The following is a 14,782-nucleotide window of genomic DNA, read 5'->3' on the forward strand; positions in this document are numbered from 1 at the left end:
GTCAGAAAGAAATCAAATGTATTCCTTCCTTCATTCACTACACTTATTCATTCACGCATTCATGAATGCGTGTTTTCTGGGCATGACCTCTAGGCCAAGGACTGCTGTTTAATGGATTCAGCCGCTTCCCAACCCTGGGTAATTTTACGTATCTTTTCATGCCCTTTCTTTTTCTCCTCCACCCAAGGATATTGCCTGGTTTTACGGCTGAGGGCTGAAATGTTTTCTATTAGAGATTGGTGGTACTGGCATCTTGGTAGGCTAATATTATTGGGTGTCCAGTAAGGCTCACTGGTTTTACTATTTCACTGGTCGTTAAAAAAAAAAAAAGAAAAATATCCCAACTCTGTAACCAGTCTATGACCTTTACAAACTTGTGCAGTGCAGCATCTGTATCTGATAGATAAACAACCTAGAAATTATATCTGCCTCTTTTTCCCTTCATGGTGGACAAGCATAATTAAGCAGTAAAGCAATAGCTATCGTTATGATTATTTTACAGTGCACCTGGGACTGCATTACATACTTTCTAAAGTGTTTTTCTGGTAGAAGAACTGTATATTAATTATGCTGAGGAAGAAGAAGTTGATGGTGTAGAATGAACAGCGGTTGTAATAGAAATGCATGTGTTTTTCAAAAATAATTTCTGTTCAAATGTAGCTAATTAGGAAGGTTCTCCAAAATAAACAGTTATAGGAGAAAATTTTAAATATTTCTTTGTTGCTTCATGAACAGAAATGCAATCATCACTCTGGCATCTTGCTAGTAAGTCAGAAATTTGTCACTCTTTCCAAATTAGAAATGATGCTGAGATGTCCCCAAAGCATGTCACCAAGAGGTAAGTTCACATATTTAATGTGAGTGTATCCATCTTCTAATCTGGGCAGCTTGAATGAATCATTAATAAGAGGGGTAAGCCCTTTTGCAAAACCAGGAGGTGGCTGGCATCATACCTACCTGGGCATTGATGAAAACAACTTAATTTTGGTCATGTCCTGTTCCAAATCTGAGAAACCAATACTTGATTCTCAACAAGTTTTAAGGAAAACAATTGATTATGTTAAGATGGGAAGGGCACTGGAAGTCAATAATCTGTATTTCTGTATGTGAATCTGCATGTAGTTGTCACGTTCTGTTACTTTAGGATAATTCTTCAAAAAGCTCCTTAGACCTCAAATCTACATTCAAAGAAAAAAGCTGTTATAAAAGCTCCATATGTTTAGAATCATACTCATCTACTTATTCTACCATTATTTCAACCATGATATGACTTACATTGCCAGAGTGGGCCAAGCTATCTATTATGTAGTAGGAAAGTCATTCTCTTCTTTTTTATTAGTCAGTTTCACTTATTCAACAAATACTTACTGAATTTCTTCTGAGTAGCCATACCATGCTATATACTATAGAGTGCAAAGACCGTGCTTTTTATAAAAGAAGCCAGTCACATCTTTTGGAAAATCAGTATTAGTAATATTAATGTTAATCAAGCACATACGATGCTCTCTTGACACTGTGTGGAATTCCTAAGTAGCTCAAAAGTTTTAAAAAAATTATTCTGAGATAAAAACATCTGAAAACTCTAATTATGTAAACCAAATTTGAATTTACTAGCAGGAATTGTGCTTTCATATGAGATTGTGGGTTGAAGATAGGGTTCCCCTCACCTGCTCAGATTTTCATCAGAAAATGAAAGTTGCTTTGTAGACTCCTGGGAAAATGGTATAATTTTTAAGTGTTTCTAACGTCCCATGTATACAATGCGCACACATACAAAATATGCAAACATGAATTACCTACTATTACCATGCACTGTACTAAGTGCTGCTATAAAAATGATCTCATTGTATACTCACAACAATCCTGCAAGCTACTCATTGTTCCCTTAATTTCTACTGAGATAACTGAAGCCTTGAGAGTTTAAACTGCTATAAGAGACAGGCTGAGATTCAAGCTAGTCAGTCTTCAAAGATTAATTCTTTTTTCCTGTCACAAAAATAAAATAAATAAATGAATAAAACCATCTAAAGCAAGTTTTCCATTACCCAATCTGTTACAGAGATGCAGAAGACAATGGAGACCAAAAGAGTTTTCTGAATCAGCGACAGCCACTTGATCAGAGGAGGGGGGAAGTGTACTCTCTTTGAAGCAGAATTTTATTTGGGGCCCATATAATAGAACACGTTAGAGAATATTAGAATTTTTTTTTTTTTTTTTTAAAGATTTTATTTTTTCCCTTTTCTCCCCAAAGCCCCCCGGTACATAGTTGTGTATTCTTCGTTGTGGGTTCTTCTAGTTGTGGCATGTGGGACGCTGCCTCAGCGTGGTCTGATGAGCAGTGCCATGTCCGCGCCCAGGATTCGAACTAACGAAACACTGGGCCGCCTGCAGCGGAGCGCGCGAACTTAACCACTCGGCCACGGGGCCAGCCCCGAGAATATTAGAATTTTTAAAGCAATCTCTTACACATAGCAGTAAAAGTTCAAATGAGAGCTTTCATGTAAAGAATATGAATTCAATCCTCAAAGCTCTGAGCGCGTATTGCCATCAAGGAGCTATGAAGAGCAGCAATTGATCTCTTCCTTTTCAATAATCGGGGCACATATTCACAAGCAATAGAAACAAGACTACAACCTTAGATTTTCCTAGTGCCCATCTCTCAGCTTCAAGAGCTTCCTAGATTTTTAAAATTATAGTTAGTCCTCTTACTCTCTCTGGGAGCTAGGGGCTCCTTATCATCCCAAATCTACTAAGAAGTTAGCAGAGACAGCCTGCACTTATGCGGCATCTGGATAAAGGCTAAGTAATTGGGGCAGCCGTGAGCATGGTGATTAATAGCTCTGAAGTCAGCCAGATCTGAGTCTGAATCCAATCTCTGCTCTTCAACATTGAGTGAGTTTCTAAATGTGTTTGTGCCTTGCCTTCCATATCTTTATACTGGATAATAAGAGATAACACTTCGTAAGGCTACTGTAAAGATTAAGGGAGTTAAGGACTGCAAACTACTTAGCGGATTTCTGGTTTACAACGAGAGCTCAGTGGAGGTTAGTGTGTAATCATCATTACAATAACAAAAATAATTTGGTAGCAAACATCTATATTTCTAATAAAATGTATTACTCTAGTAAGAATACTTGCCAGGTGCACCTGTTATATGCATGAATGTAAAATTCTTGGAGTGAAAAAGTACATTTTCTCTCCTTGCACCCAAAACATTAATTATTAAAAGTAATTAATTGCTACAGAGTTCTTGCTGAGCTGCAACATAAAATGCCCACTGGCAATACCTAATGTTTGAAAAATGACTCTTGTTAAGATAACTGTCATATTCAATTTATAATTCATTTTCAACCTTTTAATGAATCATTGAAAATAGTTGACAGGAAATTTTATTTCATTTCATAAATGTTATTTTTTTCTGTTAAATAAGCTTCCAAAGTCTCCTTTTCTAGGCAAACTTTGAAAAGAGAAATTTGAATAACTAGCAAATCAGTGAAGGAGTTGTAAGTCAAATTTTGTATATCTACTGTAATATGATGAATTCTATTCATTTTTTTTATTTTTTAAATTTACTCATACTGAGAAGAGGTGGCTATTTTTACTCCTTTCAAATATATGCCATATTTCTAAATATATTTAAAAGATTGTGTGATTATTTCAGAGAGTAAATGTTACCCTAATTTCCCTTCAAGGCTATTTGACCATCCCGTCACTCAACAAAAAGGCAAGAAATTCTAAGTGCTGAGAGTGTCTCTAACGCTATGTGTGAAAGAGAGAAAGAGAGAACAAAAACCCTGACTTTTTCTTCCAATTATTCTTAACTAGTATGAACAAGGTAAACTCAGTAGCAACTTGTGATTATCACTCTATGGCAATTTGCAGTGTTTACCTCTTTACAGGTAATTCTCCCACACTGGACTGTAAAATTCTGAGGGAAAGAACCAGTAAGAAATTGACATTTAGGTGTTGCTTAACAAGAGATTCTTGAATGTATGAATGCTTAATGGTTAGGTGGATGAATGTATGGTTAGATGGATGGATGAATGGTTGGGTGGATGAGGTAGCATGATATAGTGAAAAGTATGCCCCTGCTTTACTAACCTCTGATTTTATACAAATCATGAAACTACTAGACATCAGTTGCATCTTCTTCTAAGTGGTAAGTTTAGATTATACGATACCTCATATTAGTATGAGACCTTACTCTTCAGCCTTCTGGTACATATTGCTGAACCAGTTCAACTCTATTGCCATAGATAGTCCAATTTCACACTTAAGAACAGGTCTACTTCACGCTGAGTAAATCATGGGTTGCTGGGCTATAGTTCTTTTACTAAAAGTCAGTTCCAGCTCTAATCTCAGTTTCCAAGTTTTGCCAAAGATTCTTAAGGAATCTTTGTTTTCTCTATGATTCCTCTGACCCTACCAACTCTTGGCTTGTATTCTCCTCTGCCTGAGATTTCTACCCTCAAGTCTCAGCTTCCCCAGTTATGATCCCCAGTCACTTGTTGTTGGGTTTATGCTCTTACTTCTGGCTTTGGTAGACATGCTGGATTGTGAACTTTGCATGTTTTGCTAATGGTATTTCTAGTCCACCTGTGCACTCTTCCTCTCTTAATAAGGAGATTAGGATATGCCCTGGGAAATATCATTAGTCCCTTAGAGGAAAGGGAAAGAAAAGTGAAGCAAAAAATGGGGGATGTAATTTAGTCTGATGACTTTGTAAAATGTGAAAATCCACAGATGGTATGTGACTAAAATGTTGGTAGAATTTTTATAATTATAACACTTTTCTTTGAAAGCCATATAATATCATAATTAAGGGATGTTTTAGAAATAAAAGACGTTTAGATAAAGACACCAAATGTAACTATAGAAACTTCACTCCTGGCCATTGAGCTATTGTCATAAAGTCCTCTACACAATCTGGAATAATATGAAAATACATTTTAACCACAGATTCACCCTGAATTCTCAGTTGCCTCCCCCACCACACTCTTAGTTAATGAAGTTGAGGCCTTTTCAAGTGCTGAGGCAGAGTTCTCAATATCCAGGACACAAAGTCAGTTTTTCTAAGGCTGTGGTTCCAGTATCATAACAAAGTAAAAACTATGGGTAAACCAAAGTAGTCTCTAGTTCCATTCCAGTCCCTGAAATTATACTAAGAAAGGGCATGGAAAAAATCCTAATGAGAAAGATTTGATGAGAAATAACAGTTTCCCCTGATTCTAAGCCTACTAAATCAAAAGATTTAGCTCTACCTTCAAGCTGTATGGCTGCCTCAATTCTCAAGTGACTACATTAGCAGGCCATTCTCTCAGTAGTTTGAGCAACTGGATTTTTGTCCTGAAATCAGAGTCCACATTCTCATTACTGGATACATCCTTTCCAGTAGCTTCTATGTACCCCACTAGTGTGGAATGTAACCAAACTCCTACTCAACTCTTTTAGATAGGCAATCCAGATATTTGGTCTAGTTTTGCCGTTTATTAATGGTACTCATCTTCTTTCTGCTTTTTGCCATGTGTGTTAGCCTCTTATATTTGGACTTGAATGTTTCCATGTCTAAATGAACTGCTTCATCACTTCACCCAACCTGCGAGAATCTACCTAAATTCCCTGTGCTTGCTTTCTTGTCTGGGTGTTGATGCCCCTATGATTTAAGTTTATGGCCTGATTTCTTTTTATAGAGCATTAATCATTTTGGAGAAACAAAGCTAAAATCCATTCTTTATTTTGTTCATCCATTTTTTGTACATATTTATTTTGTATCTTTTGTGTGCCAGTCATTCTTTTATTTAGGTATTGGGATAATAGAGAGGAACTTGCAAAATAAGAAGGGGCATGAATATCTAAGCCACCATTAGCCATTAATTTATGTAATGCATATTATATAGGCATCTATTCTGGGCTAGACAATGTTTGGCATTGTGGACATAAAAATGACTAAAACAGTTCTGCCTTCAAAGGATTTATGGAAGAAATAGACATGAAAACAGATCATTTAATATCATGTGGCGTGTCTGGTAATAGAATTAAAGAGGGTTATATGGGAGCATGGATTGATACAAGATGACACTGAAGAGGTAGAAAGGAGCTTGTATGATATATTAAGTGGATTGGCATTAAAGGGAGATTGTAAAGCACAGCTGTTTATTAACAAGGGAGCTGGGCATAGGTTATTTGAATTCAAATCCCTTCTCCACGTTCTAACTCAGTGACCACGAGTGTGTGATCTCTCTCTAAGTGCTGGTAGATACATCTGTAAAACTAGATTTAAATAGAACTTATTTTTATAGGGTTGTTATGAGGAACAAACAAGAGAATTCACATACTTAGCCTAACACCTGGCACATAGTTTATTCTTAGTAAGTATTTTTCACTATTATCCTATAAGCAATAAGAGGATTCAAGAGAATTTTAAGCAGAGGAGCGATATGGCCAGAACTCTGTTTGAGACAGAGCATAGTCAAACTTGTAAGGGTAATAATTTTGAAAAATATGTGATAAACCTATTGGCAATTCTAGCAGGAACTGATGCCTGTGGAAGAAGCTTAGGCTGGAGTTAGAGATTATGGATAAATAAGGCTCTAGCTATAGTGTGAATGGGGGTCACCCAGGGAGAATGTGTGGAGTGAATAAATCAGTTAGCTAAAGATGGAATTGTATGGCCCACAAAAATGTAAAAGGTAATAGCCAAGGAAGAAATTTCTGTGAAGGAAACAAAGTAGGAATGATCATAGATGTGCTTGGTAATAAGCAACGTAACGGAGGCTTTCTCCTCCTGGAAAAGTCATGGAAAAGGCTTCCCAGAGGGGACAAAGAGCTGGGTGTTGGGAAAGGATTATGAGTTCACCAATTTAACAAGGTGGGAAAAGTCATCATGTGCAGGGAATAGCAAGTCCCCACAATGATCTCAGTGAGGCAAAACTACATGCAGCAGTAGGTGAATGATATAAAACAATGTAATCACATCCCGGTGACATATTATAGTCGAGAGGCCTTGTGTGTGAGATGGGTCCTTGGACAGGCAGAGGAAACGGTGGTGAGCACTCCAGTTAGATGGGTCAGCAGAACCACAAACTAGGAAGAAGAAGGATGAGTAACGACCAGGCTGCTGCTGGGGGCTCCTTGGGACTAGTTCATTACATGTTTATTGATAACTTAGGGATAAAGCTGAGCTGAAAGGTACTTTCATAGTGCTATGAATTTCAAAAAAAATAATCAGCCTAAACATGTTCTTTCAGTCACAATAAAATTAAATACCAACTTGATTAATATGAGATCTAGTTACACTATTAGAGAGAAATATAACCAATATTTTTGCCTCTTTCTTTTTAAAAGGATTTTCCAGAAAAGGAGAAGTCCACATCAAAGGCCCTGGAAGACGTAAAGGCAAACTTTTACTGTGAATTATGTGACAAGCAGTATCACAAACACCAAGAGTTTGACAATCATATTAATTCTTATGATCATGCTCATAAGCAGGTAAGCCCAAGTGGGAAAAATCCTTCATATTCCTGGATTTATACCTTTGGAACAGAAAGTATGCATTCGGTCTTATTTATTGTCATCTAAGATGCCGAAGTGGAACAATTTTATATCTTTTTTTCTTGAAAGATTGTGTTTTCTGTTTAAGTGTTAGGTGAAATATTTTTTCATAGAAGTAGCATAAAACTGTAGGAGAACTTAGAGATGACCTAAGAATAGACTCATGTTTATTTTAGAGTTATTGTATGAGGAAACCAAGACCCAGTCAAAATAATGTCGTATTCAAAACCACCTATCTAGTTAGTGTCAGAATTAGAACACTGAACCGGCGCTAGGACAGAATCTCTTATAGACTTCTTTCAAGAGTCCCAAGGTACAGGGAATACTAGGTCTTCAGGAAAACAATTCTCAGCAAGGGTTACCTTTTCCCAAGAATACCCTCTTAGCAGAGGCAAAGGGGTTACTAAATAATGAACCATTGCAAAGAAACAAACAAAGACACAAAAACTCAGAAAGGCAAGGTTGAGGGATAATAGCAGGTGGAAACATTTCATTTCCTTTTCTTAAAAGGTTGTGTGTATGTATGTATATATATATATATATGATAAGTTAGATGCTCTATACATGGTTGCTGATATTCTCTATTTTCATCTGTCTGTGAAAGAGGAGGCTATTGTTCTCATTCTTTTGGATTTTATTCTTGATGCAAATATTGAAATATTGGCCATTTAGGAATTAGGACTGTTAAATAGCACTAAAAAGGAAATTCCATGTGGCCAGAGGATTACTGCTAACAGCTGTGAGAAGGTGTATGCTGCTGATGCCAAATAGACCTGGTATCTTGGAATATGTGGATAGTCTTATATAATCTAGAACTAAAATATTTATTCAGTGAACAACAATAAATATTTTGACTAACATCACTAATATTTATTGAGTACATACAAAATATATCTCCTTGGGAGATGCAAGATACAGTTTCTATCTTTAGAGATATGGCATGTGTATAATTGACTGTATTTCTCTGACAAGAGCAAGAACAAGGGGATACATTGTTTTAGGACTGTGACTCCCAAATCTTTAGTGTGCATAATAATCACTTCACTTCGGAACTTGTTAATAGTGCAGATTTCCAGACTCTCCTTCAGGTAGTCTAATCCAATAGTTCTGAGACGGAGCCCAAGAACTTGCATTTCAAAGTGATATAAAATGGAGTTTTTCAAACATCTACAAAAATGAACTATGTGCCTACCACCCAACTCCAACATCAATCAATCTTGTTTCATTTATACCACCACCACTCACCCCCAACCCCTGCCTCTGCCATCAATGTGCATTATTTTGACGCAAATTCCAGACATCCTATCATTTAATCTGAAAGTATTTTGAGATACATAACTATACTTAAACAACATAGCCATTATCATACCTAAAAGTTAACAGTAATATCTTAATGTCAGTTAATGGTCTTGTTTCCTTAGTTGTCTCATAAATGACATAAATTTGGGTTTGTTGAAATCAGCATCCAAAAATATTCACACTTTTGGTTGACATGTCTTTAAGTTTCTTTTAATAGATATTTAAACTATAGGTTTTCCACTCCCCCTTTAATTTTACTCCTTGCAATTTATGTGTTGAAAAAATTGGGTTGTTTCACACATTTGGGATTTTTCTGAATGTAGCCCAGTGTTGTCTTTTCACATTTCCTCTGTCATCTGTATTTCCTTTAAAATGATTGTTACAGATAGAGATCTAGTCAAACGCAGGTTCATATTTTTTTCTTGGGAAAAATATATTATAGGACATATTGTGTCCTTCTATAAGAGGCATAAGATATCTGGTTGCCTTTATTTTTGAGACTTTATTTCCATCAGTAGATTTAGGTACTTATCACTTAGATCCATCCATCATTAAATATCCCATCAACTTTTTTCCACTAATGGTTTTTGTAGCCATAAATGATCATTTGCTTAAATCCATTACTTCATTTGGAGTTGTAAAATGATGATTCTAATTCTGTCATTCTTTTGTCATTTATTAGATGGAATATGACTATAAAGAGAAACTTCACATAAGCATCACCCAAAGAGGATTTTATATAGGTGGTCTTCAGGCTGCATATTAAGAAAAAAATCACTCTGGGAATTCAGAGAAACAAGTAACCACGGAAGGTTTCATGGGATAGGGACATTTGATCCGTCCTTTAAACATGCATGAGTAGGTGTTGAAATAGAAGCTCAAGATAGGATAGCATTCTTGACTGTGGAAACACAAGTTGCTAATGTGAGGAAATGGAAGAGGATGAGGCATCTTTTGAAAAGTGTAGAAAGTCTTGGAGTACCAGGAGGTGAATTGTCCACGGCTGATCTGCGTGCCACAGCCTCCCTTGTACTTTGGGATTCTGCCCTATTCGTTTCCCTCTTTGTCACTTTCTTCAATCTTATTTCCATTAGCTTTTCAACATGATAAGACAACCTTTCCTCAATCCTTCCATGCCATCTATGTGCCCATTTCTGTTTTTCTTTAGGCTTACCAGCATTCTAAAATTCCTAGGCATGCTCCATTCATCAAATGCTGATTGAGTTTCTACTGTGTGCTGCTGTGCTAGTTGTGGAAAATGGAATTTGATCCCAGCTTCAAGGAAACTATAATCTAATTAGAGAGATAGACACATCAATAAATCTTTAAAATATATTGATTTAAGCACTGTAGAAATTGTATACCTAGATACTAAGAGAGAATACAAAACTGATTTAAGAAAGAAGAGATGAGAAATGAACTGAAATTCTTTAAGAATGAATAGAAATTAACCATGTAGTCAGGAATGGCAGGTCCTATATGGTAGAAAACCTATATCAAGGCATGGGGGAAATTAGAAAGCATGACCTATAAGGAGAGAAGCTGCAAAAGATTCCCTATGGCCACTAAAGTCACCATGACTCTCCTGGGGAGCTCTTTAAAAATCTTTGAAACTGTATCTCATTCCTCTCATTCTTGTTTTGCAATGTATCTTATTCTCATTCTTCATTTTGCACTTTTCACCATTCATATTTAGTCTCACTCTTGAATCTTTGCCAGGGCTTTCTAACTGGACACGCTGCCTCCAGTATTTTCCCTGCTGCAGACCAAACTATCTATTTATGGTCAGATTAATCTTCCCAAATAACTGCATTTATACTATCACTCCTCCACTTGAAATCTTCAATGGATGATGACTGACTTTTAAAAGAGTCTGAACTACTTAGTCTGTCATTCAAAACCTCCACAGTCTGGCTTTTGCCTCCATTTCCAGATTTATCTCCTGCAACTCCAGAATTTTCCTACAGTTTCTCAAAATATGCCTTATGCTTTCCCACCTGCTCTTCTTGGCTCATAATCTTCTCTCTGCCTGGGATGGCCTCCCATCTTGTGGCTGTATTTCAACATATGCTTCTGCATATCTAAAGCATAGGTTGACAACTTATATCTGGATATTAAAAGAGCTGAGACCTCACGGTAAGCTAATTTAACAGTATTTTTCAAATTCCTTCTGATCAAGGTCTATTAATATTGTGCACAATTTTGTACATGCTGCCCACTTTGGGAAACATCGGGATGATTACATTTGCTGTAGGTCTTGTAAGACTGCTTTCTTGGATAATGTTGAAATAATTCCATCTAAAAATTTACTTGGACCCAAAATATTTTGAAAATCACCTGAATTTTAAATGAAGCTGAATTTTATGTACAGAAAAAGTATGCACTAAGGTAAAATATGCAAAAGTCTTTTTCTTTTCAAATTCCAAAGCTAAATACGTCTTGATTCAGTAAGGGCTCTTGATTGTGATGATGATTGTAATGATGGTGGTGGGGATTTGGCAGACAGCATTTTTTGGCCTAAGTAATAGGAACAGTTGCCTTAATTTTATTTTCCATGTGGATTCAGAAGAAATATCTGGCCTCTTCTGTTGAACTTCCAACAATATGGTCTTTTTAGTACACTTAGAAGTGAATCCAAATTCACATGGAATTAATTGTATTGCTCAACAAAAGAACAGATTTTTACTCAATATTTTACAATTTTCTCTATTACTCAATAATTGGAACTAGAATCAAAGTAATCTGAATTCTCTCTGCTTTTCATTCTCTCCTTTATAATTACTCAAGATCCTTGATCTAATAAGTGAATTCTAAGCTTTTATATTGTCTTGTATCTGAATAGCAGTATCATGTGTTTAATTTATTTTATTGCAAAGTTTATATTATTCATAGGTTTATTGGAATCCTAGAAAGATAAATCAACACATAACTTTAAAGAATAAAGTAAAGTAGTCTGAGATTCACAGCTTTAAATTAATTCCATAGGACCTTTAATAATATTTTTTCTATAGTTTGATAAAAATTAGGATACTTTTCTTAGGTATTATTTGTACAGAAAACTTATCAGTAACAAACCTGAATTCTTTTGCATTTCTTCAACAGGGAAAAAACAAGTTTCTAACTTTGACAACCTCGTTCTATATATAAACTCATGGTTTGGAAATAACTCAATTGTTTTAAGCTGTTGCCCTGAACTACTTATAATTCTGTGTAAATGTTGAGCATTACTAATAAAGCAATTTGAATGTGTATACAAATTACAATCTCTTGAATAAAGACGGTACTGTAACTGTTAATATAGCTAACATGTCAGTAACAATTAATTCCTTGTGAGACTACCTATAAGTCATAATCCCTTTCTCAAGGCTGGTAGCTGCAAATGTGCAATACCGGAACAGATAATACACATCCTTGCAAGAAGAAGAAGTCTCTCCTGTCCCAGAGACATCCGGGCTCATCTCAATTTAGAAAAAAACAAATGAGCCAAATCCCCACGCAATTAGCCCATGAAAATGTCTTCAATAATAAAAAACAAATCCACTTTCAGATCCTCCACATGTGACGCTTAATCCTCCTAATCTTCGTTTGCTTCGCAACAGGATTTATTTTTCACTCAGGAGGAGCTGTTCACTTATCAAGCCTGGATTTAAACTCCAGCTGATTCTTTCTCAAAATATTGTTTTGGATTCTCCCTACCTCTGCCTGCTCAGGATAAAATAACGAAACTGTCTTTGTCATCTTGACTCTAGTAGGAAAAGACTTCTAAAAACCACCAAATGAATTCAATCAAATTATCTCTTGCTTTGTCCTTACAATTTAATTTATATTTTATCCAAATACTGCCCATATTGGCCCAATGATATATTTTAGCATAGTATGTTAAGCTACTAGTTCTCTTAATGCGGCAACAAAATTTCAAAGTTGAGTTGATTCGTAGGGTCAGCAAGATTGAAGAAATACAGACTGGAGTGTCTGAAATAAACTCTCTCAAGACCATAAATGTTGGCAAAATAGCATAATACTTATCTCTTGCTATATTTTGCATTCTATAAACCCAGATTTCTGGTAGATTATATATATATATATATATATATTTTTTTTTTTTCCCTAGAATCACCCAGAAGTAATTAGAACCTCTATTAGCAAAGAAATACAAAGAACAAAAGCTGATCTAACTCAACTCTCCTAAAATACTGTTTCACCCTGGCTAAGAGACTTTGATCTCAGGGTTGTCTCCCAACTGACAAATAAATTAAAAATCTACATTCTGGCTTTCTGTCTCTCAGATGTGCCAGTGCTCTCCTGCCGTAGGGCACTTGCAATAGCTCTCTCTGTAATGTTCATCCATGTGAACTTTAACTTTCTGATTTTCTCTTATATGTGCCTTAGCTCAATATCACCTCTTCTGCAGGACGTTTCTTTTGCACACTAACTCAGGTAGTCAGTTGCCAGTTTTCCAAATCCTCGTATCCTGTTGGCACTATCAGTGGTGATTGGAGTCAACTTGTATTGGCTCTCTAGAGCCAACTGTACAATATTCAAGAATTCTGTGAGCTGGTTCTTAAACCACTGGTAGCTTGAAATCGGTCATGGTGGGAGATCCACAAAGATCTTATATTTTGTTTGATTTTTTTCAGGGAGTTGATATATTCTCACACCATTGCTTATTATTCTGTAAAAAAATTTTTTTGCTTATTTTTTGAATTTTTTCCTTCTCCATCCCCTTCCCTGCCTTTGACTCCACAAAGAGAAGAGCAGGGCACTGTTGATTCACTTGACCATGTATCTCTGTATTCCTAGAATGTACAGCAGCATCTGGCACACAGTAATAAATCAATAGATATTTTAGGAATGAATGAGTAGCTGAATAAATGAGTTTCTAGAGTTGGCCATGCCACTCTGTTCCACATCAGTATATTTATCCATCATTGATTAACAATTTCTTAAGTTGAAAACTATAGTAAAAAAGATGGGGTCCTTAATTTCAAGTTTTTTTTAGAATTATTGAGTAAAGGCTGTCATGAAGACATATTTGTATAATTTAAAAAAATACTTGAGCTCATATTAATGCTAATGTCGTGTGCCACTCTAAGAATTTTAGACTTCACTCTATAGGAAATTGCTAGTCTTCAAGGTCTTTTAAGCAAGCAAGTGATATGATCAGATTTGTTATTTAGAAAAATAATTCCAAAAGCACTTTAAGGGTTGGCATACAAGTTGGAGAAGCTGGCTCTGTGGTCCGATGGAAGGCTAAGAGCCCAAGAGAGATGGGAGGAGTTTTCATAGCAGTGACAGGGAGAAGTGAGAAGGATGCATTCAGAAGATTGTCGGTGGCTTACGAAAGATGAACTCATTGTCTACATCACGAGTAATCAACTAAATACAAACTTGAAAAGTTTTTTAAATAGGTTATCAAATGTGAAAAAAGAATTATACTACCCAGTGTTGACAAGACATGAGAAAATAGACACTGTTAAACATTGCTTGTGAAGATATACATTGTTTTGATCTTTTGATGCTCAGCTTTGGATTATTTATCAAAAGCCTTAAAATGTGAATTTTTCCATCAACAATTCCAGCTGGCATATATTTTAGAAAACTAATGAAATGAATTCCAAAGATTTATGTATAAAGATGTTAAAGTAGAAAAATGCTGGGAGCAATCTAAACATACGATGAAAAAGGTGTAGCTAAATTATGATGCACATAAACTGAATAATAGGTAAAAATTCAAATTATGTTTTGGATCTCTGTTTTATACAGAATTTAATTCTTAAAAAGAATGTTTGGATTCTTGTTTATATTAAAAATTCTGGAATACAGAAATATGGAACAATGAGTGAAATTAACAAAAATTTGTTCTATATCGTTTCAAATAAGTTTCTAAACACTTATCAAATTATAAACTTTCATATTAAAACATAAACATAAA

The 14,782-nt window shown here is 35.5% G+C and overlaps 1 protein-coding gene across 1 annotated transcript in view; it reads left to right on the forward strand.

Moving 5' to 3' along the window:
- Positions 1-14,782, forward strand: part of ZNF804B (zinc finger protein 804B) — a 481,081-nt gene that overhangs the window by 375,984 nt on the left and 90,315 nt on the right. Inside the window, exon 2 of the mRNA XM_046669150.1 lies at positions 7,345-7,488. Within this exon, the coding sequence (XP_046525106.1) occupies positions 7,345-7,488 (144 nt within the window). The remainder of the gene's footprint in view (positions 1-7,344; positions 7,489-14,782) is intronic.

The sequence above is a fragment of the Equus quagga genome, chromosome 8, assembly GCF_021613505.1.
Source record: "Equus quagga isolate Etosha38 chromosome 8, UCLA_HA_Equagga_1.0, whole genome shotgun sequence".
NCBI lineage: Eukaryota > Metazoa > Chordata > Mammalia > Perissodactyla > Equidae > Equus > Equus quagga.